Source organism: Thalassophryne amazonica, chromosome 11, assembly GCF_902500255.1.
Source record: "Thalassophryne amazonica chromosome 11, fThaAma1.1, whole genome shotgun sequence".
In the NCBI taxonomy this organism is placed as follows: Eukaryota; Metazoa; Chordata; class Actinopteri; order Batrachoidiformes; family Batrachoididae; genus Thalassophryne; species Thalassophryne amazonica.
The window spans coordinates 50,397,931-50,425,847 of NC_047113.1; the positions used below are offsets into that span (position 1 = coordinate 50,397,931).

At 41.9% G+C, this 27,917-nt stretch overlaps 2 protein-coding genes and 1 long non-coding RNA gene across 4 annotated transcripts in view; 2 read left to right on the forward strand and 1 right to left on the reverse strand.

The window, feature by feature from the left end:
• Positions 1-5,715: 5,715 nt before the first annotated feature.
• On the forward strand, positions 5,716-27,828 carry LOC117520290. Its single transcript, XR_004563592.1, has 3 exons — positions 5,716-5,919; positions 11,141-11,144; positions 27,799-27,828. It is a non-coding gene; the product is annotated as an uncharacterized LOC117520290 (long non-coding RNA).
• npas4a (neuronal PAS domain protein 4a) lies at positions 18,978-24,364 on the forward strand. Its single transcript, XM_034181608.1, has 8 exons — positions 18,978-19,172; positions 19,521-19,684; positions 19,771-19,873; positions 19,961-20,270; positions 20,385-20,494; positions 20,608-20,743; positions 20,825-22,617; positions 22,739-24,364. Exons 1-8 carry the CDS (start codon positions 18,998-19,000, stop codon positions 22,765-22,767), a joined length of 2,820 nt encoding a protein of 939 aa, XP_034037499.1. The 5' UTR covers positions 18,978-18,997; the 3' UTR covers positions 22,768-24,364.
• Positions 25,666-27,917, reverse strand: part of mrpl11 (mitochondrial ribosomal protein L11) — an 84,808-nt gene continuing 82,556 nt past the window's right edge. For both annotated transcript variants that reach the window (XM_034181610.1, XM_034181611.1), the window contains exon 6: positions 25,666-25,800. In XM_034181610.1, the coding sequence (XP_034037501.1) occupies positions 25,686-25,800 (115 nt within the window). In that variant the 3' untranslated portion in view covers positions 25,666-25,685. The remainder of the gene's footprint in view (positions 25,801-27,917) is intronic.

The following is a 27,917-nucleotide window of genomic DNA, read 5'->3' on the forward strand; positions in this document are numbered from 1 at the left end:
ATGCAGGGAGATCATTCCACAAAGCAGGTGCACGATAAAGAAAGCTATGTGACCCGAAGCCTTTTTATTCACCCTAGGGACACAAAGTAGTCCTGCACCCTGAGAAAGCAGAGCCCAGGCTGGTACGTAGGGTTTAATTAGGTCATCTAGGTAGGGAGGTGCCAGTCCATGAGCAATTTTATAGGTTAGTAGCAGAACCTTAAAATCTGATCTCACAGGGACAGGAAGCCAGTGAAGAGATGCCAAAATGGGTGTAATGTGGTCAAACTTGGTTTCGTGTCAAAAGTCTGACAGCAGCATTTTGAACCAATTGGAGAGCCCAAATGCTGAACTGTGGTAAACCAAAAAATAGAACAAACACTGCAGTGGTCACCTTGAGGAAACAAATGCATAAATCAGGGTCTCAGCATCAGCCATAGACAGGATGGGACAAATCTTCGCTATATTTCGCAGGTGGAAGAAAGCAGTCCTCATAATATTTCTAATGTGGAAGTCAATTGACAGCGTAGGATCAAAAATTACGCCAAGGTTCCTCACTTTGTCAGTGTGATGTATGACACACGAGCCTAGGCTAAGCATTAGCTGGTCAAATTGATGCCGATGTCTCACTGGACCAAGAACCATCATTTCAGTCTTATCAGAGTTTAAAAGCAGAAAATTGCTAGACATCCAGCTTTTCACTGATGCAAGGCAATCTTCTAAGGATTTTATGTGGATGAGGTTACCAGCAGTTATCGGCATTATAACTGTGTATCATCAGCATAGTAATGAAAGGTAATCCCTAGGGATGAGCGAGTACACCACTATCTGTATCTGTTCATCTAAATGATCTGTATCTGTACTTGTAGTGGGTGGGGCCTAAACCGGAAGTGGGCGTGGTTTAACCCGAAATGGCTGGGACTTAAATCAGTACATTATTTTAAGTCTGAAATTGATATGGATTGATCAGACGTTGGGCAGCACGGTGGCTTAGTGGTTAGCACTGTTGCCTCACAGCGAGAAGGTCATGGGTTCAATTCCCGCCTGTGACCTTTCTGTGTGGAGTTTTCTCCCCGTGTTTGTGTGGGTTTCCTCCGGGTGTTCCGATTTCCTCCCACATCCAAAGACATTTGGGTTAGGTGGATTGGAATATTTAAATTGTCCATAGGTATTCGAGTGGGTGTGCGTGTGTTTGTTTGTCTGTCCGTTTGTGGCACTGCGACAGACTGGTGTCCTGTCCTGGGTGTACCCCGCCTCGCGCTCTATGACTGCTGGGATACGTTCCCCCGCGACCCTTTATTGGAGTGAGCGGTTGAAGATGAGTGTGTGTGTGTGTGTGTGTGTGTGTGTGAGAGAGATCAGAAGTTGTTATATTTATTGTTTATTTGAAAACTATTTACAGAACACCCTCAAAATTGATTGAGATTCAAATAAATGATTTTGATCATAAAAGTAAGAGAACTATTTACAGAAGTTTTTTTATGAACTCAGAACATGAATAATCTTAGGTGTATGAATTAATATTTACAGAACAGCCTCAGAATTGAGATTCAATGTTTTTGATCACAATAGTAGAGGAACTTATTTTACAGAACAAGTTTTTATATACTCAGAACATGAATATTCTTAAGTGTATGAATGAATACCAGAACAGCCTCATAACAAATCTAACAGCACCAGAATCGTAGTGGTGTCTGAATCCATTGCAAGCAGAATATCGTTTGTCACTTTAGTGAGAGCTGTCTCTGTGGAATGACATTTTCTAAAAGTAGACTGCAGTGACTCAAAAAGATTATTGTAATTAAGCTGCGGTGAAACCACCTTTTCCAGAATTTTAGAGCAAAATGACAGATTTGATATCGGCCTAGTTTTTCAATACACTAGGGTCAAGATTAGATTTCTTAAGTAATGGTTTAATCACTGCAGATTTGAAACATTTGGGAACAGATCCAATGATTAATGAGAGATTAATAATATTCAATCTTATTATAAATAATTGAACATACAGTTGAATTTAAAGTTCACTAAGGGTTGGGAGGGGGGATGCAAATTCATTGACATATTTGAACTTTTTTTAAGTAATGCAATAGTTACTTTTCCTAGTAACTATTCTATATTATAATAGCCAAGTGGCCTCTTTCTGTGTGTGTGTGTGTGTGTGCGTGCGTGCGTGCGTGTGTATTGCTTTGATCATACAAAAACCGTCGAAAGCTGACATTTGATGTTTTGGCATGTATTTTGGGTCAAGGATGAACGTGCAAAAATGGAAAGGTGATAGGACAAATATTTTTGGAGAAATTAGCTATTTTAGCTAACCAATAAACAATGGATGCTGTGCTGCAATGCGCCATGGGAGTTCAGGGTTTTGAGGTTTTAAATGTTGTTGTTGTGGTTTATGTTAGTTTAACAGTATTTTTAGTGTTATTGATTTATTGTGTTTTTGTAGCTCAATTAGTCAGTTTAGATAAGTCTCATATTGCTATTACTATGAGTGACTTGTTTCATGTTGGTACCATGAGTGAAATGTTTAATGGTTTTAATGTCTTTAGCCACTGCCTTTTTGTCAAATTAAAACCATCTCTTACAGCAGCTGTGCACGTGTGTTGCTAACTACTTTATGGACTCATGCCATGCCAACAAGGGGTGGTAAGTCATCTTTATATCAAAAGCGTGAGTGTGGTGACTGACTAAGTTCAATGTAAATACATAATATAATTGAAAATACATTAAAAATACATGGATGACACAAGAAAGTGAAAACATTTATTTCCATTGTGGTCCATTTTAAAAAAATCAAATGACAAAATAGAAGTAGAAATAAAATAATAATTGTGTATATGATAACAAGAACCTAAACAATTTATAAATACATTAAGACAGTAAATTAACATTAAAAATTACATAATTAACAGGAAATTAAAGTGTTGAGTTCTTCTTCTAAAAATTGTTGAGGTCTAAGGTTCTAAAAACATTCCAGACTCACGCATTCCAACGCATTATACAAGCTTTGCTTAATTCAGTGCCACCCATACCACAAAAATGTCAGCTACCTATTTTATAAACACTACCCAATCTAGAGCCTGTGGATCCCCACAAGCAACGCGCTAGTTATTTTATAATGCTTTAACTCAGTTACTAACTCAGTTACCTTTTGGGAGAAATAACTAGTAACTATAACTCATTACTTTTTTAAAGTAACGTGCCCAACACTGGTCATAGTAAATAGTGTTTGAAACAACTAATGTGGGCGCCAGAGCACAGGTGGAACCGGAAACTGTGGACGGGAAGTAAAGCTGGTGAAACAAACACAGAACTAATGTCCCACTACGAGTACAAGGGATGACTAACATGGGAGAATTTATAACACAAAATATGAGATGAGATCTCAAAGATGAGAACTAAGCACCCATTACATACACCTTTTCAAGTGCTCATTAAAGCAAACACTGGTTTGCAAAATGTCTGGTTATTGTTGTAGTAAGCAGGACTAAACCAGTTCCTTGTGATAACCTGGAATCTAATAGTAACAGAAAGACTGTCTGCAACTTCATGCATTTGGTAGTTGGTTGAGTTTTTATGCTTAATGCCTGTTGGACATCATTAACGTGACTAATGAGGATGTACACCACACAAGGCCAAATACTTACTGAATGCTTAATGGTGCAGTGGAATTGAACATTTGTTATTTTTTTCCTCTTGACAAGAAAAATGAATACAGGCGAACTTATGTTTATATTTGAAACATTTTTCAATTTCTAATAACATGCAGAGGCAGAAGATAGGGCACAGGTTTATGCTAAAGAGTAGAATGTGTGGTGCAAAATTCATTACAATGCTGGAGACATCAGAGTGGAGATATCAAAATATTTTGGAGGGCATCGTGTTTGCATTTACAGCCAAAATGCTGCTGGGAGTTATATTTACAGTGCTTCACTTTTCCCCCAATTTATTTTATAGACTTATTTCAAAATGGATGAAATTCAATTTTTCCCCTCAAAATTCTACACACAATACCCCATAATGACAATGTGAAAGTTTTTTTTAGATTTTTGCAGATTTATTTAAAAAAAAATAGAAATCACATGTACGTAAGTATTCACAGCCTTTGCCATGAAGCTCAGAATTGAGCTCAGGTGCATCCTGTTTCCACTGATCATCCTTGAGATGTTTCCACAGCTTAACTGGAGTCCACCTGGGGTAAATTCAATTGACTGGACATGATTTGGAAAGTCACACACCTGTCTACATATAAGGTCCCACAGTTGACATTGCATGTCAGAGCACAATCCAAGCACGAAGTCAAACAATTTGTCTGTAGATCTCCGAGACAGGATTGTCTTAAGGCACAAATCTGGGGAAGGGTACAGAAACATTTCTGCTGCTTTGAAGGTCCCAATGAGCACAGTGGCCACCATCATAAGTAAATGGAAAACGTTCGGATCCACCAGGACTACATTATTGGAACATAGGCTCACTGCATGCGGCCTTTCAAATCAGACAGTAAAATGGTTTCACAACTACCTCTCAGGCCGGACTCAATGTGTGAAGATAGATGGATTCACATCACAAACACTCACCATCACCAAAGGAGTACCACAAGGATCAGTATTAGGACTTCTACTATTCATTCTCTACATTAATAACATAAATCAGAATATCCTAAATGCACATTCGCATTTCTACGAATTATCTACAGCTCTGCACACTCACCCGCACAAGCCATCACTCATTTACAATCAGTTTTTGACATTATTCAAAATAATCTCCTTAATCTAAAACTCACCCTAAACTCAGACAAAAGTCATGTTGTTTTCAAACACCAAATCCACCTTTCAAATCCTGCCACAAATCACCACCTCACAGGGAATTCAAATAGAATCTGTTAAATAATACAAATATCTTGGAATTTGGATTGACAATACACTTTCATTTGCACATCACATTAATCTGCTTGTAAATCGACTTAGAATCATGGATTTCTTTTTTGAATTCAGACTTGTCTGTCCTGAGGCCCGGAGGAGGCTTGTTGGCACCACTTTTATGCCAATGTTGGACTATGGCGATGCATTGTACATGCACTCATCAGCTCAGAGTCTGAGAGCTCTCGATACTGTCTATCACGGAGCTCTGAGGTTCATCACTGGCCTCAGAGCTCTTACACATCACTGTGTTCTCTATGCTCGTGTTGGTTGGTCCTCCTTGGTGTTTTGCAGGCTTCGGCATCTATATTTACTCATTTATAAATGTTTACTTGGTCAGCTTCCTGGTTACTTACCAAAGGATATTTCTCAGAAATGTACTGGTTCCTATCATCTTCGTTCTGCTGACCGTTTTTTTATTGTCAGTTCCAAAGGTCCGGTTGGAACTGGGAAAGAAAGGCTTTCAGTTTGCTACACCCTGTGCGTGGAACCTTTTACAGAATGACGTAAAACTGAGGGAGCTGGTCTCCTTAGAATCTTTTAAAGGACTTTTAAATGATAGAGATGCTGGCACATTGACATAGTTGTTTTAACTGATTATTTTTAATTATATTGTAAAAACGTGTTGTTTCTGAACTTTCATACTGAAACTTTTTCATGGGTTGGTAATTGTTTATTCTGTATATGTGGTGGAATGTTGAAATTGACATGTAACCTTGCTGCTTGTCTTGGCCAGGATGCTCTCGTAAAAGAGATTTTTACTCTCAATGAGACTCTTTTCCTGGTTAAATAAAGGTAAAGAAAGAAAGAAAGGACTCTTCGTACAGCTTGCTGCCCGTCTAAACTCAGTGATCTGTGAGAATGGCCTTAGTCAGCAAGGCGACCAAGAACCCATTGATCCCTCTGTCAGAGCTCCAGCATTACTCTGTGGAGAGAGGAGAACCTTCCAGAAGGACAACCATCTCTGCAGTAATCCACCAATCAGGCCTGTATGGTAGAGTTGTCAGACAAAAGCCACTCCGTCTGGCCATTTTCAGCAGGACAATGACCCTAAGCACACAGCCAAGATATCAAAGTTTCAGAACAACTCTGTGAATGTTCTTGAGTGGCACAGCCAGAGCCCAGACCTGAATCCGATTGAACATCTTTGGAGAGATCTGAAAATGGCTGTGCAGCGATGCTCCCCATCCAACCTGATGGAGCTTGAGAGGTGCTGCAAAGAGGAATGGGCAACATTTCCCCAAAATAGGTGCATCAAGCTTGTGGCATCATATTCAAGAAGACTTGAGGCTGTAATTGCTCTCAAAAGTGCATCAACAAAGTATTTATCAAAGGCTGTGAATACCTATGTACATGTGATTTCTTAAATTTTTTTTGTATTTATTTTTCAACAAATTTGCAATAATTAAACAAAACTTTTTCATGTTGTCATTATGGGGTGTTGTGAGTAGAATTTAGAGGGAAAAAATGAATTTACTCCATTGTGGAAAAAGGCTATGACATAAATTGCGGAAAAAGTGAAGTTGTGTGAATACTTTTCCAATGCACTGCATTTGTCTTTTAAAGGAGGTGAGGAGAGAAATGCTGTCATGCAGTGTGATGAGGAATGAATTTCATACGACACTTTTCCTTTCATTTCCACCATCTGATCTTTGGTTCAGCTCAGAGGCTTGATTTGTGATTTACATTGTTCATTTGGCAAATTTTTAACTGGATGCCCTCCCTGACACAACCCTCCTCATTTTTCCGAGCGTGGGAACAACACTCAGAAAGCATTGTCTGTACTTCCCATGTGCTTGGGTTTGGGTGAAATACCTCCAAAATTACTCTAATAATAATAATAATAATAATAATAATAATGATAAGATCCTCATATTTTCAAATGAATATGCATGAATTATCTTACTTGCAAAACGCTTTCCCCATTTCAAATTGTACCAGCCCATACTACAACCCCTGGCAAAAATTATGGAATCACCGGCCTCGGAGGATGTTCATTCAGTTGTTTCATTTTGTAGAAAAAAAGCAGATCACAGACATGACACAAAACTAAAGTCATTTCAAATGGCATCTTTCTGGCTTTAAGAAACACTATAAGAAATCAAGAAACAAATTGTGGCAGTCAGTAACGGTTACTTTTTTAGACCAAGCAGAGGGAAAAAAATATGGACTCACTCAATTCTGAGGAATAAATTATGGAATCACCCTGTAAATTTTCATCCCCAAAACTAACACCTGCATCAAATCAGATCTGCTCATTAGTCTGCATCTAAAAAGGAGTGATCACACCTTGGAGAGCTGTTGCACCAAGTGGACTGACATGAATCATGGCTCCAACATGAGAGATGTCAATTGAAACAAAGGAGAGGATTATCAAACTCTTAAAAGAGGGTAAATCATCACACAATGTTGCAAAAGATGTTGGTTGTTCACAGTCAGCTGTGTCTAAACTCTGGACCAAATACAAACAACATGGGAAGGTTGTTAAAGGCAAATATACTGGTAGACCAAGGAAGACATCAAAGCGTCAAGACAGAAAACTTAAAGCAATATGTCTCAAAAATCGAAACTGCACAACAAAACAAATGAGGAACGAATGGGAGGAAACTGGAGTCAACATCTGTGACCGAACTGTAAGAAACCGCCTAAAGGAAATGGGATTTACATACAGAAAAGCTAAACGAAAACTATCATTAACACCTAAACAGAAAAAAACAAGGTTACAATGGGCTAAGGAAAAGCAATCGTGGACTGTGGATGACTGGATGAAAGTCATATTCAGTGATGAATCTCGAATCTGCATTGGGCAAGGTGATGATGCTGGAACTTTTGTTTGGTGCCGTTCCAATGAGATTTATAAAGATGACTGCCTGAAGAGAACATGTAAATTTCCACAGTCATTGATGATATGGGGCTGCATGTCAGGTAAAGGCACTGGGGAGATGGCTGTCATTACATCATCAATAAATGCACAAGTTTATGTTGATATTTTGGACACTTTTCTTATCCCATCAATTGGAAGGATGTTTGGGGATGATGAAATCATTTTTCAAGATGATAATGCATCTTGACATAGAGCAAAAACTGTGAAAACATTCCTTGCAAAAAGACACATAGGGTCAATGTCATGGCCTGCAAATAGTCTGGATCTTAATCCAATTGAAAATCTTTGGTGGAAGTTGAAGAAAATGGTCCATGACAAGGCTCCAACCTGCAAAGCTGATCTGGCAACAGCAATCAGAGAAAGTTGGAGCCAGACTGATGAAGAGTACTGTTTGTCACTCATTAAGTCCATGCCTCAGAGACTGCAAGCTGTTATAAAAGCCAGAGGTGGTGCAAGAAAATACTAGTGATGTGTTGGAGCGTTCTTTTGTTTTTCATGATTCCATAATTTTTTCCTCAGAATTGATTCCATATTTTTTTCCCTCTGCTTGGTCTAAAAAAGTAACCATTACTGACTGCCACAATTTTTTTTCCTGATTTCTTATAGTGTTTCTTAAAGCCAGAAAGTTGCCATTTAAAATGACTTTAGTTTTGTGTCATGTCTGATCTGCTTTTTTTCTACAAAATTAAAGAACTGAATGAACATCCTCCGAGGCCGGTGACTCCATAATTTTTGCCAGGGGTTGTATTAATGCAAGCCCAACTACACCAATTAGATGAAGACCCAGTCAGCATGTTATGTTTAATGTGAGTTAAATAGAGAATTAGCAATTAGCTTGCCCTGATATTGTTGCTTGATAAAGACCAATGGTGTCCAAAAGCTAAAGCACACAGAGAAAAAATTTTAAAATGGCCAACTTCATCAATAGTTTTTGCATTTGTGCTTTTGAAAACTTCATCAGAGACAAATCAGAATTCTATCAAGGTTCCTCTTGAGCATCAAAGTGCCAGTGGAGGATCTAAGACAATGTGCGTAGGTCCAACAAGGCCTGTCACACCAAACAAAGGCTCATGTGATGATTTGCATGAAAGAGCATAACTTTAGTCGTTTCAGGGTTGGTTAAAAAACAAACATCTAGTCAGCTTCTCTGAGCACTAATGAATGAGTGTGACGCTGTACTCGGAACTGCGAAAAGGAACATTGATTTCACTGTCCTGACACATCACGGTCATCACCTCAGCATGTCAAGGTGATGCCTAAATGTGGAGAAGAAATCATAAATTTAAAATGGTAAATGGATTGCATTTATATAGCCACTGTCATACGCAAAGTGCTTTACAGCGATGCCTTACATTCACCCATTTCTACAGCAATGTCAGGGTGCTGCCATGCAAGGTGCTTAGTTTCACACTGGCAGCAACTTGGGGAATAAAGACCTTGCCCAATGGCTCTTAGTGATTTTCTAGTCTGACAGGGATGGCAATCGAGGACCCTCTGGTCACAAGCCCACCGCTTTAACCACTTGATCATCGCCTCCCTAATAGCCTCTAAGATCATATGAAGAAATTCTGTGTAATTTGTAACGTATTAGATCTACTCTGATCGTTTGCATAGTTCAACGCAAAAGAGGAAATAATAATGCAGACACAATTATGGAAAAGGCAGCAGACTTGTTCTCATAAACAAAATACAATAAAATACAAGGCAAAAAAAAAAAAAAAAACACTTTGAAGGATATGAAATATATAAAGGCTCGCACAGAAACACAGAGCATAAACTACACACACAGACAGACTGGAACACCCAACTGTGAGGCAAAGTGATCCATCAGGGAGCTGCTGTGGTCTGCATATTAAAAGAATGTCTAAGTAAGTAAATAGAGGCCCAAATTAATCAATATATTTGAACAAATGGACATTGCTGTGACCTGTTGATGCTTCATTTTGTCAAGTATTTCAAGCAGATCATAAATCAGGTCCTGAATCAGCTTGCAAATATAATGAACATGAGACAAGGTCAGACACACAGAGAGATCAATCAAAAGAGAAATAACAACTTGCCAGTACAGTTTTTAAAAGAAGTCACATTGTGTAAAATCTGTCAGTCTGTCATGTTGACTGAGAAGTAGTATTAAGTAATTTCACTCTTAAATTCAGTATTTAAGGTATTTTATTAATGTATTTATTTATTACAGTTTAGTGCTTAAAAGTCATCACAAAGCATTTTAGTTGAAGTGACGACAAGTAGTTGGCAGACAGCATCTCATTCTGCATTTTTCACCACCAACAACAGGAACATAAAGCCTGAAGTCACAGACAGTCAGTTACTACATGAAACCATGAGCCGGGACACCAGGAGACAACGGTCTGCTGTGCATGGTAAGACCCCATCCAGCAAAACAGCCCCAGATTCATATGGTTTTAGGATCATTGAAGCCAGTGTTTATGGCACAGTTCAGTGGTACAACCGTAAGGAGGGATACGGTTTCATCAGGAGGGATGACACAGAAGAAGATATTTTCCTTCATCATACGGCCATAAAAAGCTCCAATCTCCAAAAGTTCCGCTCTGGTGAGGGATACAATGAAGTTGTGAAGGTTGACATCATACAAGGAAAGAAGGGGCTACAGGCGGCAAATGTCACTGCCGCTGTTCAAGAGAGTAAGTACACTTATTTTTTTCCATGAGCGTGATGCAGATGTCTAGGTGTGAGAGTTAGACATTACCCACTGACCAAAGGAAAGGATTTAATGTTGTTGATACGAGGTCTCTTTGGAGGATCCTTGGGGACCACTGGAATGACTGTGTGAAATGAGTGGTTACTTAGGGAGACTAATATGAGGAGTATCACTTGCATTATGAGGGCTGGTGGCACTGATTTTCAAGAGGACGCAACTTCACTTCTTCATGAAGTGGAATTTGCTACAGAGCTCCGTGACATTACACTAAGTGTACCTCATAAATACAGTGCATCAAATACAGTAACATTGCTAACTCTCGCTAACACACACACACACACCTATCATCAGAGGACAATAATTAATCAATTATTTCAGGATCACGGCATAGAACCACTATTAACTGTTGAGGCGGCTCTTCCTATTGTGTTATTTGTCTGTTAGTCTATATAGGAGCATGTCTGATGTATTTGAACCATTGAATTTCTTTAAAACTCACTGTTTGATGAAGCTGGTGAAGTCTGATGAAGTTGTTCAGCTGCTAACCACCAGCTTCATATTTTCAATTCTGCCTGTGAGATGAGATTCAATTAAAATTTTTCAGTACTACAAGGTGCTTCAGCTGAAATCTTTGCATCGAATTATCTCACTACCTTCATATCTGACTTTAATTATCAATAGTTAGGTCTCGTAGCTCAGTTAGTCCGCAGATGGCTTCCTATTTTGAATTCAGCCAGTAAAACATTTTGAATCAAAGCTTCGAAGCGCGTTTCAAGGTTCAACAGAGTGCTTCGTGCTCATTTTTGATGATGATGTGTGATGGACATCTTTGAGTGGTGGGGATGGACCTGCTGTCTGCCTGGGTGGTTGCCACCTGGGACGGTTCCATGATGTGGTGGTTGAAGCAATCACTGTACCGAGTGCATACAACCAGACTTAACTTGTTATGAAAATGATTTATTATTTAATCACATTGTATATTTTGTTCATGCTCACATTTGTATCTGATATTTGGCCATGTGCTCTTTAGGTCCGATATCCAAAAAACACATCTCAGAAGCTCATCTGGATGAGCTGATGAAACTGAAAGAGCAGCAAGCAACTCTCAAGGAGATCGGAGCTGTAAAAAACATGTTCAAAAAACATCTTTCAGACATGAATAAAGAGCACAAGCCAAACCTGCAAACCATGGACATGCAGTACCAATGACAGCTGGAAGACCAGAAGGCCACTGCCAAAAAAAGAGCAGGAAGACCAAACAGCCAAATTCCACCAACAGCTGGAAGACCAGAAGGCCACTGCCAAAAAAAGAGCAGGAAGACCAAACAGCCAAATTCCACCAACAGCTGGAAGAGCAGAAGGCCACTGCCAAAAAAAGTGCAGGAAGACCAAACAGCCAAATTCCACCAACAGCTGGAAGAGCAGAAGGCCACTGCCAAAAAAAGAGCAGGAAGACCAAACAGCCAAATTCCACCAACAGCTGGAAGAGCAGAAGGCCACTGCCAAAAAAACAGCAGGAAGACCAAACAGCCAAATTCCACCAACAGCTGGAAGACCAGAAGGCCACTGCCAAAAAAAGAGCAGGAAGACCAAACAGCCAAATTCCACCAACAGCTGGAAGACCAGAAGGCCACTGCCAGAAAAAGAGCAGGAAGACCAAACAGCCAAATTCCACCAACAGCTGGAAGACCAGAAGGCCACTGCCAAAAAAGAGCAGGAAGACCAAACAGCCACATTCCACCAACAGCTGGAAGACCAGGAGGCCAAGGCCAAAAAGGAGCAGGAAGAATGTGAAGCTCAGTTCCAAAAAGAGCTTGAAGACCAAAAGGCCATTAACAGAAAACTGCAAAAACAACCAAAAGCCAAATTCCTTAAACTGGAACACCAAAAGGCCAGCTTTCAAAATGAGAAAGCATCAAATCTGGGGAATCCCTGGCTTTATGCTTTTGGTGGAATTTGTGTTTTTATTGGCTTTTTGTCAGCATAGTGTGTTATGAAGTAACCACGCAACTTCCTTAACAATTCTGACAAAAAAGTGACTTGCTTCCTGCAATATTAACAAATAAATATAACATTGTACAATGTGAAAAGTCTACATTTGTTTGAAAATAGTTGACCATCCTGAAAGTGTCAGTGACTGCACAGAAAATCTCCAACAAGCCAATTCTGGGCTTGATCACTGCATGGGGTGGTTCTCTCTTGCTTACCTAGGTTAGTTTCCCAATAATTATGTCCCTTGTTGACTTAGTGGGCGGGTTCCCTGTGTGCCTGCACCCTCTTGACACCTAAAAACGCAGAATAATAATTTTCTTGCCTTAATGAATGATCAGCTCCAGGACCAGATACCTGGGGAAAAACTGACATTTAAATCAATGAGACAGTCTAAGACCCAGGTGCAGATGTTGTCCATGCTGTACAGCTCCTAAACACATTAGATGTGTCTGGGTTACTTCCACACATCTTTCATCTGAAAGTTGGTGTAATGATACTCAGATCCTTATATCCATTTACATTTTGTAAATCCTAATCTGAACTACTACTACATATTTTGTGGGACACACCCCCTGAGCTGGGTTGGTGCGCTGTGGGACACACCACTGTGCTTGTGTAAGAGATTGGTATTGCACCTCTTTTCCTCCTCTTGCTTTTAGAAAGGGGGCGTGTCCAACAGTATGCATCGTCTGTGTGTCTCTGTGCTATTTTTGGCAACAGTCTTCAACATCTGTTGACATATAAGAGCTCAAAATGTGCAGAGAATGACTCTTGCACATTTTATATGCATTGATTTTTAATGACTGTTTTTGCTAACTATGTTACACGTGCATGTACATGTACATGTGTATGATATGTAACAAGGCTTTCAACCTGCATTTTTTTTTTTTTTTTTTTTTTTGATGGCACGAGTCTTCTACAGATGGAAGAGGTGATACAGAGGTTGTGAGGAGTCAGCTATATCTGTGCATTTGGTACCCATTCTGTCCATCTCCTGAGATGATTGAAGGCTGCAGCTGATGATGGACTCCACTCCTGTCCAAGCAGGATTCAACCCAGATAGTTAATGTTGAAGTCAGGATGGACTTACTGATTGCCATGTTGAAGTGGATCATCAAGGATTTGTGGCAAATAAAGAAATTAAATTTGCCACAGAAAGAACACACTCTGTTGTGATCTCTTAGCTGTGGAGATACTGTTCCATTCATACTTCTGTTCCCTGGATATGGTAGTACTCAGGAATTCTGGTACTGTGATATTAAAGACTATGGTGGAGCGACTGGTCTGTAGTCATTGAATCTTAAACTATAATGTGTTTTATACACCATATGGACAACGTGAGGAATCTTGGGGTAATTTTCAATCTAGGTTGTCTTTTGACCTCCACATTAGAGACATTACAAGGACTGCTTTCTTCCATTTGCGAAATATAGCAAGGATTCGTCCCATCCTGTCTATGGCTGATGCTGAGACTTTGATTCATGCATTTGTCTCTTCTAGATTGGACCACTGTAATGCTCTATTTTCTGGTTTACCACAGTCCAGTATTAGGGATCTTCAACTGGTTCAAAATGCTGCTGCCAGACTTTTGACACAAAGCAGAAAGTTTGACCACAATACACCCATTTTGGCATCCCTACATTGACTCGCTGCAAGATCAGATATTAAGGTACTGTTATTAGCTCATAAAATTGTTCATGGACTTGTGCCTCCCTATCTGGCTGACCTGGTGAGCCCAGGGTGCAGGACTTTTATGTGTTCCCAGGGTGAATAAAAAGTCTGCCAGTCACAGAGCTTTCTCTTACTGTGCCACAGCTCTGTGGAACGATCTCTCGGCACACATACGACAGTCGGATACGGTGGGGACTTTTAAAATCACCTTTAAAGACTTATTTGTTTTCCTTGTTTTATCATTAGTTTTATGGTGTTATGTGTTTTTATTCTTGTGTTCTTTTATGGTTTTGTCTTTTTATTGTGTTTTTAAATTTTTAATTCAGTTTTCTATGTTTTTATTGTTGTGTGAAGCACCTTGATGCAATGTCATTGCAAATTGGTGCTATATAAATTAATAAATTTGAATGTTCATCCCCTGAACATTTTTCCTCACCATATTTTCATAATGTGTGATTCTCTGCATTTCATAAATCATAATACAGCCCAGGATGCACAGTGACCCTTCAGGACCCATAAACCACTTAATCCAGGGACCGGCAATTGTGTGCCACAAAAGACCAAGATGGTGAAACTTTTCCTTTCTATTGCTTACCTCTGCAGGTGATGATCAGAACTTCAAGTTGAGGGGACGAGCTTATCTGTAAAACTACTTGATGAACTGATGGATTGTAAAGAAAACCCAAATGGTTTAGCCATTATTGCCCACCCCTGATTTAAACAAAGCCTCTCACTTTTTTGTGCTTCTATTTTGAAATACCACTGAGCCTTAGTTCAGTTTACATAATTTAATTAATTAGCACACATAATTTCATTGCACTCTAATTACTTTGAGCCTATAATGTAGCAATGGGTAAGCTGGTAGTTTTAGGTTTGTGCGGGCTCTCAGAAACATATTTCCTCAACCATAAACAAATAATACAAAAACACACCTACAATTCACAACAAAAAATAACTGTTTAATTATTTGTATTTTTTACATACTAAACAACAACGAGGCTACTAATTATTATTCATGTAATAGTTCTTTTTAAATTACTATTGAGTTGTCCCCATGGGCAAAACAATGTCAATTCAGCAACAAATCAACATCAACTATAGATGTCAACTGACCATCAATCTAATGTCAAAATGAAGGTTTTCATTGACATCAAAGTACAACACTGAATCAACCACAGCTGACAGTTCAACAGCAACCATTGATGTCAATGGATCATACTTGTCAGTATACACCAAATATAGTTAGACTTTTCTAAATATTTGTTGGCACATGCCTAGTGTACTTTGATTTTTTTTTTTTATACGTGTCAGTATAAATTAAGTATACTGTTTTCTTTGACTCTCGTGAGGTGATGCATCATGAGTATGCACCAGAAGGACAAAATATTAATGAAGAGCATTGGGAGGTCCTACATCACCTCCGTGGTGCTATGCACCATAAAGAACTGGATCTGCGGGTGGCAAAAAGTTAGCAGCTTCATCATGACAATGCACCCACCCATTCTGCTCAGCCGATTCAGGCTTTCCTGGCTAAACAACACTCCTGTGATGTCTCAGGCTCCCTATTCTCCTGACATGGTTTCCTCTGATTTTTGGCTGTTTCCAAGATCAAAATGACACTAAAAGGGACTTGATTTGAGTCAGGAAAAGACATTGTGCAGAAGAGGCCTTGCAGAAATGTTTCCAACAAAGATGTGTGCGCAGTCCCAAGGAAACTACTTCAAAGGGGATTAGGATTTCAGACCCCATGAGTAATTGTATTTTTCACTGCCAAAGGTTGTACACTTTTTGAATGCACCTCATAAACCATTTGTATCATATTTGCTACACACTAAATTTTGCAAAAATCACCTGTGTTAAATTAATGTGGACAGTAGAGAAGCTTGAACTGGACTTGAATCTCCTAATTGCAGAAGCTTCCTCAGCTAAATATTTAGCTGAGGAAGCTTCTTTGATTAGAAGTGAAATGTCCTCGCATCAAGCAACCCAGTCCAGTTGAAGATTCAAGCTTCTCTACTATGAAAACCACCTGGACAACTGAGAGCCTTCACAGAAATATAGTGTTAAATTCAGACTGCCAGTGTACATATGATCCTACACTGACCCAGTGTGGGACCATATGTACAGGCCAGGGTCAGTGTTAATTTAACACTGGTGATTTTGCTGTGTACATGAGTTTCTGAGAAATTTTATGGCTGTTTTTGGATGTCAGGCTTTACAGGGTTAAGAATAATCTGTTCACTATATAACTGATAAGTAAACTGAATGTATACTCAGATTCTACTTAATGTACACTCATTTATACTGACTAGTATGTAAAAAACAATCTAAGTATGACAAAAATTCCAGATAAGAAGTGTCATCACTGTCTGATAAGCTAGACTTTGTTGTCTAGATGTTAAGGAGGTGTGCTATAGTGACTAGAAGGTCCTTAGATCAAATTCCCATCACACTAAAAAAAAAAAAAAAATCATGGGACTTCTTTGGTAAGGGGATGCCAGTCATTGATGTTGCACTCTGTGATGTTGATTCAATGTTCAAGTTTACATTTCAAGTTTGACAGCATGTGCTGGTGCTGTACTTCACCACATCCATGATACCACAAAACTGCCTTGGGTCCTGAAAGGCAACCACAGAGGCAAAAAAACTGGTCCATTCCCACATCTTTAACATAACCATATCTACCACAGGCAGGTGAAACGTGGGTGTCCCCTTGGCCTTTTCCAGCTACTCGGGTCCTCAACACTCAGGCACCTCACCTGCATGGTGGCTCATGCATAGAGAAACTTGCTTCATGGCCAAAATGTCAAAGCTGACGCTCCCTCACAGTACAAGTGATGCTCCTCTTCTTATAGTCTCTCTGAGTAACCGCTAGTTTGATCATTCCAACAGAACCCAAGGATCCTTCCAAAGAGACCTACTACCAAAGACATCTAGTTGTTGCCTTAGGACACTGGTTAGCATCCAAGTCTCACAACCATATGGCAACACAGGTAGCACCAGGACCCTAAAGACTTGACCTCTGTTCACCTGCAAAGACACTGGCATCGCCAGACACCTCTGTCCAGTAACTTTCATTTTTGACATCAGGCTGATGGTTAGATGACATCAGTGGTTGATGTGGAACTGATTTGCGCCAGTGTTCTTTCTTTGAAGGACCATCTCCCCCCCCCCCCAACCCTTTCAAACCGTTCCTACACCCATGATATGAACCATAGGAGGCACATAAAATATAAAATTGCCGAATATTATGCAAAAAGCAAATTACTCATTTCCATTGCGGTCCTTTAAAACGCAAGACATGAAATCATAAAACCGTGTCAAAAGATAAACTATATGCCGGGATTACAGTGCGCGCGTCCAGCGGTGCGGATCCAGATGTGCACACTGCAGATGTATTTTTGGGATGAGAGTGAAAGCACTCCTCTATAAATAGGACGATCGGAGCTGGATGTGGAGGCGCGTTCGGCAGTCCTTCTGTCGGTCACCGGTGAGATCTATTTTTAGACGCAGCGCGGCTTACCTCACATGCGACATCTCTGCCGGCTGCGCATTGGCTGCTGCTACGCGCACGTCAACACCATCATAAATATCATTCATTAAAATGACTCAATGTCTCATTACGATAGTGAAGCTCGTCTGTCAATTTCAAACGGATAGAAAGATTAAAGCAACAAATAAGAAAGAGCTTCAATCTTAATTTAATAAGTGGAACCTTATTGGTCAAACTGGGCAACTTATTCATAGAATGACATAACACGTAGGACATTTTTTAGCATTCATAAATTAAAAACAATCGAAATATAATTGTTGCGTGGTCACTGACGTCACATTTGCAGGCTACACAAGGTTCACTGAGCAGCAAGAAAATCGGACATCGCAGTGCTTCATAAATGCAAGCGCAATAATATGTTTCTGATCGGATGAACATGTGGCTTCAGTCGTTTTAAATTTTCATCTCGGCAACGCAAACATCAAGTGCAGCAAGCTGGATTTCCACTGGCAGGGAGACGGAGCGATGTGAAGCGTACATCATTAATCTGACATGTTTTAAAACGTCAGGAGGAAATGGATAATAGCACCTAAGGAGCACCTGTCGTGTTTAAAAAACGGGCAATACCCCAGGAGTTAAAAAAGATGCAAACACCTCATATGTAACCCAGTCCTACACCTCCTCCCCCCGTCGTCCTCCTCCTCCAATACACAGGAGTCCGGTGACTCCATTTACGTTTTTACGCTTGCTCCGCCCCTTACTCGGTTTTGTCCAAATTGGGCTTTTTGCGTCGCCGGAGCTCCCGATTTCAGGCCGACGTCATCACCGAGTAAAGGGAACAGCTGACGTCGAGGAAGAGTCACCGAAAGGAGCGGGCACGGGTGAGGGAGGGAGGGAGGAGAGCTTCAGTGCAAACACTGATATGAGCCGTATCTCTCCCTCTCGCCCCCACCTCCTCTACACACCCCTCCCTCCGCTTTTACGTCGGTGTTGGTGCGTTGGGAGCCCCCCTACTCCAGCGGAGTCCCAGGCTATATAAGTGACCGGCAAGCAGAGTCCCTCAACCAGATTTACGGGTTCCGGGACTTCAGTGCGAGAGACGGCTTCTACAGCCGCCGAATCAGCTGCACTCCGACAGGGAGGACAAACATCCGAAACGGACGCTGTGGCGCAACCAGAACACAAGGAGAGGAGGTTTTTAAAACCTTTCTCTGGAGAAGACAGAGACGACATGAAAGTCCAATAACACACCCCTAGTTTTCTCCCCACGTCTACGACCTGCCTCTTAAACGCGTCTCGGACACACTCCAGCCGAGCTTGGTCGGCGCTCTGACAAGCGCGCGCGGAATCCGGACACTTCAGAACCGCCAAAAGCCGCCACGATGTACCGCTCAACCAAAGGAGCGTCCAAGGCTCGACGAGACCAGATCAACGCCGAGATACGGAACCTGAAGGACTTGTTGCCCATATCTGATGCAGATAAATCCCGGCTGTCATACCTGCACATCATGTCGCTCGCCTGCATGTACACCAGGAAATCAGTCTTCTTTACCCAAGGTAAGAACCCAAAAAACGACCTGTTGATGAATCTCACATGATGATTTCTGCCGCGCCAGCTAAAGCAACAAGTGTCCTCGCGACACCGCCATATAAATACGATTTTGGCGGACATACTGTCCACCATCGGATGATTAAAATGTCTTGTAATTATTGGTAATAAGTGATAAAAGTGCTGAGGGAGTAAAATGTCGCTGTCCGCGGTGCTGAAACGCTTCAGCGCCTTTAACGGCCGTTCGTGGCGCTGTCCGCGGTGCTGAAACACACTGCGGCCACTGTGTTCACGCTTCGTTTTAACTAATCTGGCACATTTTGGGTGCATTTCCACCCTTTTTCTTTCCGCTCTAGAAACTGGAGCTGCTGCTGGTTCCGAGGAGAGTACGAGCTTTCTGTCTTTCCATGAGCTGTCGGAGTTGATGCAGGTGCTGCCGGGCTTTCTGATGCTGCTGACTGGGGAGGGAAAGCTCCTCTACCTGTCAGACAGTGTCTCTGAGCACCTTGGCCACTCCATGGTGAGTCCACAAGACTGATTCATCCCTGTGGTTTATTCATCTTTAGTTTAGACTTGGTAAATAATGTTTTCCATTTGTTTCTTTAGGTGGATCTTGTGGCGCAGGGGGACAGCGTGTATGACATCATTGACGCCTCAGACCACTTTATTATGAGGACCAACCTCTCGACTTCCACATCATTAGAGACAGGTTAGTCAAAATTAGTATGTTATTTCAGATGTTTTGCAATTGATGTGGATTGATGAGATGAACTAAACTGCCCCCTCTTTTGCACAGACCGTCTCTTCCGCTGCCGTTTCAACACCTCCAAGTCTGTCCGCAGGCAGAGTGCTGGGAACAAACTGGTTCTGATCCGAGCTCGCTGCCTTTCTCCCCCCGCTTCCTCTCCTGCTACCGGCTCCTACTGGACCTCCAACCCAGTCTGGGTGTGCTTCTGCTCCCCTCTGGAGCCCCACCCAACCCGATCCGGACCCTCGGCAGAGAGGGAGACGACCTCTACCTCTCACCTCCCTGATACAAACTTGTTCCTGGCCTGCTTCCATTCCCAGCACAGCAGGGACCTGAGGCTGCACACTGCCCATGACAGGTAAGTCCTCACACATACCAGATCCTCATCTCCACCTGTTGCTTGAACACACATCTTTACATTCAAACAGCTCAGGCATTATCCTAACGGATCACCACCCACTCTCCCCTGCAGTGTGACTGCCTTTCTCGGCTTTGATGTGACAGCTTTACGCTCTCGCTCCTGGTACAGCCTCCTCCACCCACACGATCTGTCACACGCCTGCGCCCAGCACCGCAGCCTCTGTAAGTATCACACAGCATATCACCACCCCAAATGCTGGCACATCTAAACACTATGATACGTACACAATAGGATCACAAGCCCACGCTAATGTGCTGTGACTGTTGCTCAACAGTGAGAGAGGGAGGTGAAGGCAGAGCTGAGATGGTGGTGAGAGTGCAAGCTCAAGACCAGTCATGGGTTTGGCTCTACATGGTGCTGCAGCTGCAAGTTGGAGAAATCCCCATCAGCAGCATCAACTACATCATAAGGTACATAAAAAACAGTTTTGTGCACAAAACTCATAAATGTCAATCAAAACTAACTTTTTGTTTTGTTTTGCTCTCTTTCAGTGAGTCTGAGGCCTGGTCTGTGCGTCAACAGCTCACCTCAGAACAGACCCAACTGTCTCTGGTTCTGAGTGCTGGTACCTCTCAGCCAGAGGGTCTGAGTCTTCAGTCTCCAGAAACACTGTCCAGCCCAGATCAGGTCTTCACTCCTGGCAGCAGCGGCCTGTCCGGCCAGTCATTTGACTTTAGTACCACAGGCTGCAGCGTTGCTTCCTCTGATGAACCGGGGAGCTCCGCTGCCAAGGCCATGCAGCTGGAAACCGACCCTCGTTCCAGTATCTCCTCCCTGGAGGAAGAAAGCTTCTTTCAGCAGCATCCCACCGGCCCTGAAGAAAGCCCCTCAGCTGCTTCCTCCCCAACTCCTGTCACTGTTGAAACAGTAGCAGACTTGGACTTTCTAACACAGAACATTCTTCTGCCGCCCTCCTTCCAGCTGGATCCTCCCCTGCCTGCTCTCCCCCTGCCGCTCCCTCCAGTTCCCACCACTCAAGCTCAGCAAACCAAAGAGTTTGTGTGCACACCTCCCTACACACCCCAAGTTGGTGCTAGCTTCCCGTTTGGTGAACCCCTCTTTAGCTTTGACCCCACTGGCACCACCACACCTCCCCCCTCGGCAACAACAGCCACAGCTACCACTTCCATGGCCCCCTCAGTATCCTCATCAGCACCACCGACTACCGCCTCCAGCCCTGCTCCCCCAACAACCCTCTGTACCAAACTCCCACTGCTCCTGCCTACTCCATCCACTGAACTGCTATTCTCTGTGGAGCCCTGCAGTGGCACTCTTTATGAAAAACTGCCACCCACACCAGACAGCCCAGGAGATGGTGACTGCACAGTGATGACCCTACCCGAGGTCCGGGGCCCATTATACGTAGATGTACCACTAGGGCCCCTCCAGTGTCCTCCGGATGGCCTCCTCACACCAGAGTCATCCCCTGGCAAACAGCCATGTCTCTCCTTCTTCTCCTTAGACAGAGAGAGGGAGAAAGAGAGGGCAGAAATCTCCCTTTTAGCGCAACATATCAGTTCATTTGCAGAGGGATTCTATCTGGATCCACTCCTGTCTAAACTCTCTCCTCCCTCCATGTCACCCTCCTCCTCTCCTCCTTCCCCCTTCCTTTCTCCCTCCTTAGAAACTGCTAATACTGATTCAGTGCAGATGCTTAGGGAGTTTTATCCCATCAAGGCTTGGAGAGGACTGGACATTCCCGTATTCCTCGATGACGATGACTCTCTGTTTGAAGAGAGCATCCTCGAAACCCTCCTTCAAGATGACCTTGCTCCTCCCCCCCAGTCCCCTCACCTCTCTTCCCCCTCTCCCACATCCACTCCTATGGTCAACCCTTCCAGTCCAGCCTCTCCACTAACCACAGTGTGCTGGCACCAACCCTCCCAGTTTGAGGGAGTGGGCCGATTCTGTAGCGTCCAATCGGCGCAATGTAACTCCATGGCTGGGTGTAGGGCGGCTGCGGCTACCGAGGCCGGGGCAAAGGTGGAAGGGGAGGGGCTAGCAGAGGAGCCAATGGAGATTGAGGTGGTGTCACCTCCTGTATCCTCTTGCTCCTCCATCCCAGCTTCCCCTCCCCTTAACATCACTGCCTCCCCCAGCCCCATCACCTCCACGCCCAGCGCCTCGCCCACGCCCGCCGTGTCTTGCACTCAGTCCCTCCTGGAGGAACTGGCTGTCCTGGAACCCATGTTTGGGGCAGGTGCCTCTATCACCCCTGGCTTAGGGCAACAACCTGAGTTGTATCAACTCCAGTGTCATCCATCGCAACAGTGCTTCCACAAAGGTGAATCTCTCTGCTCTAATTCAGTTTGTTTGTTTTTTTTATATGATACACAAATGAAAGTGCACTTCTTATTTATTTTAAATGAATTACTAACCCCCCCCCCTTTTTTTTTGTCTTTCAGATGGGAGTGGAAGTGTTCCTCCGTTCTAAAATAAGTCTGTGACTTACTTCATTAAGTATGGCATATTGTCATATTTTGTGGAGACCCTTTTACTGAAAAGTAAAAAATAATTAAGTGTATAAATATACATAATGTATATATAATTTAAGGACTTTTAACTCCTACATGTCTCAAAGAACAAAGATTGGCTTACTATTTTTGTTCAATCATTAATCTGTGTGCTACTACAAAACTGGTGCAAGACTTGCATGATGGTGCAAACACATGGGTCCATAACTGACCCGAGTTCTGGGTCCATGTGGGTGTCTCGCAGCTTCTCTGTAACATGAGCTTCAGATACGATCAGAGAGAGAAACATCTCTGAACATGTAAGCGCTGTTTATCTTCCAGACGCGCATTTGTATTCACTCATAGTGAAAAGCCTGTTGTGAACAAATAAATGAACAACATTCTTGCTATGTCAATAGGGAGACAGCTTACAGCACTGACGTGCAGCAAAGCAAACCCAAACCTCAACAGTCCGGGAGATCCAAATTTCCAAATTCTTTACATCTTCAATATGTCCACTCAGAGTGACACTTCCTGCTAAGAACTTGTCAGAGGCAATTCAGCCCTAATTTAACTGCTGTACTTCATCGCAGCCTAAATGCGACTTAAATCCTGGGACACTGAGCTTTGAGTTTGCTGCTTGAAACCTTTAACATTTCATATTTATCTCCATCTAAAAACTTGTGTATTAATGTGATGTGCAAACATAAAACGTGACGAGATCCCAGCATGTTAAGATCTCTAGAATGTCGATGCTGTTCATTACTTTTGAGGTGTTAACGTCAAATGGAAACTGGAAGATTTCCGGAGCTCTGATCATGCTACAAATCCACCACTACATGCCGTACTGTATATCAGACTCTGAATGTGAGGTCTTCAGGTCACTCCTGGCCTGCGGGTAGTCAGCTGGATATTCTTGCAGCATCAGTATTTGCAATGCTGGCAGCTTATAGCGGCTCCTTTTGTGCCTGAAATGGCCCTGACCTGCTGAACTCTTTATCCATGTCCGTTCCTAATGGGACAGTTGCATCGTTGCTCGGTGCAGTGAGGCACAACAGATTATATGAATGAGCGATTCTTCTTTTTTGAGAGGGGTTAGAATATAAAAGTTTTGTTTTAAAAAAATGATAATATGGATGGGGTGCTATTTCTATTCAGTTACCAAGCGACACGGGTTGAGAATGGTACTATTCCCATGGTGTCGACATGCTCACGTAGAGTTGTCTACGGTCAAGTAAAGGATTGATTCCTACGTTCTAGCTATTAAAGGCTAAGTTAATATACATGTGTAAAATTATTCTGTGTGAAATTTGAAAAAAAAAGTTAATGCATATGCATTATGTCTGTGGATATAGGCATATGTTCTTTTCAGAAAGGTTGTACACATTTGTACATTTGTATGAAACCATTATTGGTCTGTATATATAAGAAAGCTTTTTATTGCATAAGATAGAATATATTTAATCAATTCATATCTGCAGAATGGACATTGTGGATCAGTGTTCTATTGTGTTGCTTATAAGTGTATTTGGTTGTAATACAAATGCATTTATAATAAAGTGCACTTAATATTGCTGACGCATTTGTGTCGTCACAGTCAAGCCTCCTGTTCCCTCCTCAGCCTCATCATCATCACCCCCGCCTCTCTCCTCCCTCCCATACGCTCCTCCATTTCTTCCCCTGGAGCGAATTTCGCTCAGCAACAGCACTGACGCACACGCATGACGAGACAGAATGAGACACTGAGTCAGACTGACGCACACGCTTGACATCGAGGCTTCTGCGTATGAGCATGTGCATATGGAGACGCTCGCAGTTAGCCTCCCACCCAAGATGATGCTCACACACACACACACACACAGCAGTAGCCATGCACACCCCACCCCCCCACCTGCACACGCACACACACACTTTACAAATCACAACTGCCCACATTCACTTTGTGTACCTGCGACTATCAGCGCATGGCATGGTGTAAGACTCCATATATAGACATTCCTGTTCTACAGCGTGCACTGAAAACAGCCTCCTTCTATTCTCAGCCTGCATTCAGAAGACTTGGGGAGGGGAGGGGTGGGGAAAGAGGGGAGACAAAGACCGAAAGGAGGCTAAAATTAGAGGTACAGTAAAAAGAAATGTGGGACAAACTGATGTACTGTTGCCACAGGATGGAAAAGTGAGTCGTTTGACATCCCAGAAAAAATACAGATAACACAAATGATAAAGGCAAAATTGGATTTGCAGCATGATTGAAGCATATTATGTTATTTCTGTAGGAGCTGTTCCTCAATGATTGCCTGGGTTGGGTCATGGAACACATAATATATCTCACATTATGGTGGTTGTGTGCGAACGAACATTGTGTTCCATCAGTAGCTGCTGCTGCAGTGTCTGAGACCAGCTTTTAAACTGTGCTGCACAGTGAACTGCTGCTATCTCCTGGAAAACACAAGAACTACAGCAAAAACCCTCTCAGAATCCATGTTAGAAAAAAGTGCATAAATTAGGGTAGACAGAAAAACCATCACTTTATATTTCAGCTTAATTACAATCAAATCTAATTGCAGTAATAAAGCTCATTCAAAGCTTAGAAAAAGCTACAAGCCATTTTTTTTCCCAGACATTGATTGGAAACTTAAAAAAATAAACATTAAAAATATGAAATGTAAAAATCTTTTATAAAATTATCAAGTCAATTTTTGTCTTTGTGGAAAAGCGGTTTTCTTCTTCTTAAGGCAGAATTATGAAACCAAATAATTTACAACAAATGAGGGCACATGATACAAGTACTGGCTAAATGTTTATTAAAAGCCGATATACACAACAAAGTGGTGTTTGTGTGAATGTGGTACAGGTATAAAGTCTAAAGAAAGAAGAAATGGGTGATGGAACGCTGCAGTTATTTCTTTTTCACTGACGCTTCAGCAGCAGCTGCCGCCGCCGCTGCCTCTGCGTCCGCTTTCAGTTTCTCCTCTCGCTGCTCCAAGAAGACTTTGTACTCATCAGCTGAGAGGCTACAGAAAAGAAAGGAAGGTGGAAATAAACAGAATGAAGGTTTATCTCAACTGTCTGACTTAATAATGACAAGAAAAATCCAACTAATGGTAAAACAACAGGGTGGTGGTCTGTGTTTTCCTGGGATGTATTGTTGGTCAAAATATGTAATAAAAAGCTTTTCCCAGTTGCACGCAATAAGATGTGAGTCTGATTTTTTTTTTATTTTCAGTGGAAAACATTCAGCTTTCTGAAGAGATCGGTTTTTGTCGTGAGCCTCCAGAATCATGGATCGATGGTTTCCTGCTGGACTCACCACAGTGAAGCAGTATTCACCAACAATCGAGAGAGTCAGCCTTTGCAGAACAGGCAGAAATACAATTTCTCACTTGACAGTAGCCTCAATAACTCATAAGGCTCTGCAGCTACAATAAAATACACACTGAGCTTTAAGTAGTGAAATGGATACTGGGAAAAGATCTAATATCACTGACTGAAGTTGAAAAAAGGCAAGAGTTTAACAGAATGTTGTCATGAAGGAATTTGTAAGTACAAGACTTCAAAACAGAAGTGTAACCACGGGTATTATGGTCAACCATGTACAAACTGGTGACACTTCAGTTTGTGTAAACATGGTGTGAAAAGTCACCTTTATGCCAACTTTTTTGAGGCATATTTAGTGTTACATATCATTACTGTCAGTGGTGAGGAGAATGCAAAACAATAACTAAATGCAACAATGCAATAACTCCATTTTAATTATACCACAAGCACACAGGTTTAGTGTGAAAGAGGAAGCTGGAGACAGAAAAATATAGCAAATGCAAAGTTGCATCACTTGCGCACATATGCAAATACAAATAATGAATATATAGTATACCGTACATCCTGAAAGCATTCATAGCGCTTCAGTTTTTCCACATTTTTTTTGTGTTACAGCCTTATTCCACAATGGATGAAATTCATTTTTTCCTCATACATCCTTCTACATATAAACGGATACACCGCACTCACGATTAAAAGGTGCCAAACAAACGAAAACTGTGAAAGAAAAAGAAAAATGTCTGCACACTTAAATCCTTTTGTACATTTAATAGCCAAGCTTTCGGTCGACAGACCTTCCTCAGGACTGAGCCCTGAGGAAGGTCTGTAAACGTAAGTGTGTGTGTAAATAGTGTATAGGTTTTGTGTTGTTTAGTTTGAATGGTTATGTTTGTAGATTTTTTAACAGATGTGCAAAGTAATGACAGAAAATAGAACTGTAAGTCCTGTGGATGTGTTGTACTTATGTTTTATATCCATTCATTCATTGATATTATTTTCCTGATGACCTTCCTCAGGACTGAGCTCTGAGGAAGGTCTGTCGACCGAAAGCTTGGCTATTAAATGTACAAAAGGTTTCAAGTGTGCAGACATTTTTCTTTTTCTTTCCTCAAAATTCTACACACAATACTCCATAATGACAAAGTGATTTTTTTTTTTTTTTTTGCAAATTTATATATACATATGTAAAAAAAAACAACTAAGAAATCACATGTACATAAGTATTCACAACCTTTGACATGAAGATCAAACCTGAGCTCAGGTGCATCCTGTTTCTACTGATCATCCTTGAGATGTTTCGACAGTTTAATTGGAGTCCACATGGGATAAATTCAGTTGACTGGACATGATTTGGAAAGACACACACCAGTCTACATATAAGGTCCCACAGTTGACAGTGCATGTCAGAGGACAAAACAAAAGGTCCCAATGAGCACAGTGGCCACCATCATCTGCAAATAGAAGAAGTTCGGATCCACCAGGACTCTTCCTAGAGCTGGCTGCCTGTCTAAATTGAGTGATCATGGGAGAAGGGCCTCAGTCAGGGAGGTGACCAAGAACCTGATGGTCACTCTGTCAGAGCTCCAACATTCCTCAGTGGAGAGAGGAGAACCTTCCAGAAGGACAACCATCTATGCAGCAATCCACCAATCAGGTCTGTATGGTAGAGTGGCCAGAGCGAAGCTACTCCTCAGTAAAAGGTATCTGGCAGCCTGCCTGGAGTTTGTCAAACTGCACCTTAAGGCCCGTCTCCCCTGATCACTCAGTGCATACATCATTTATTGGCAAGACAGTGTGCCAACCTGTTTAAATT

Coding starts and splice junctions, on each gene's coding strand:
- npas4a (XM_034181608.1), top strand. CDS start 18,998: ATGTACCGCTCAACCAAAGGAGCGTCCAAGGCTCGACGAGACCAGATC. Junction 19,173..19,520: donor ATCAGTCTTCTTTACCCAAG/GTAAGAACCCAA, acceptor TTTCCGCTCTAG/AAACTGGAGCTGCTGCTGGT. Junction 19,685..19,770: donor AGCACCTTGGCCACTCCATG/GTGAGTCCACAA, acceptor TTGTTTCTTTAG/GTGGATCTTGTGGCGCAGGG.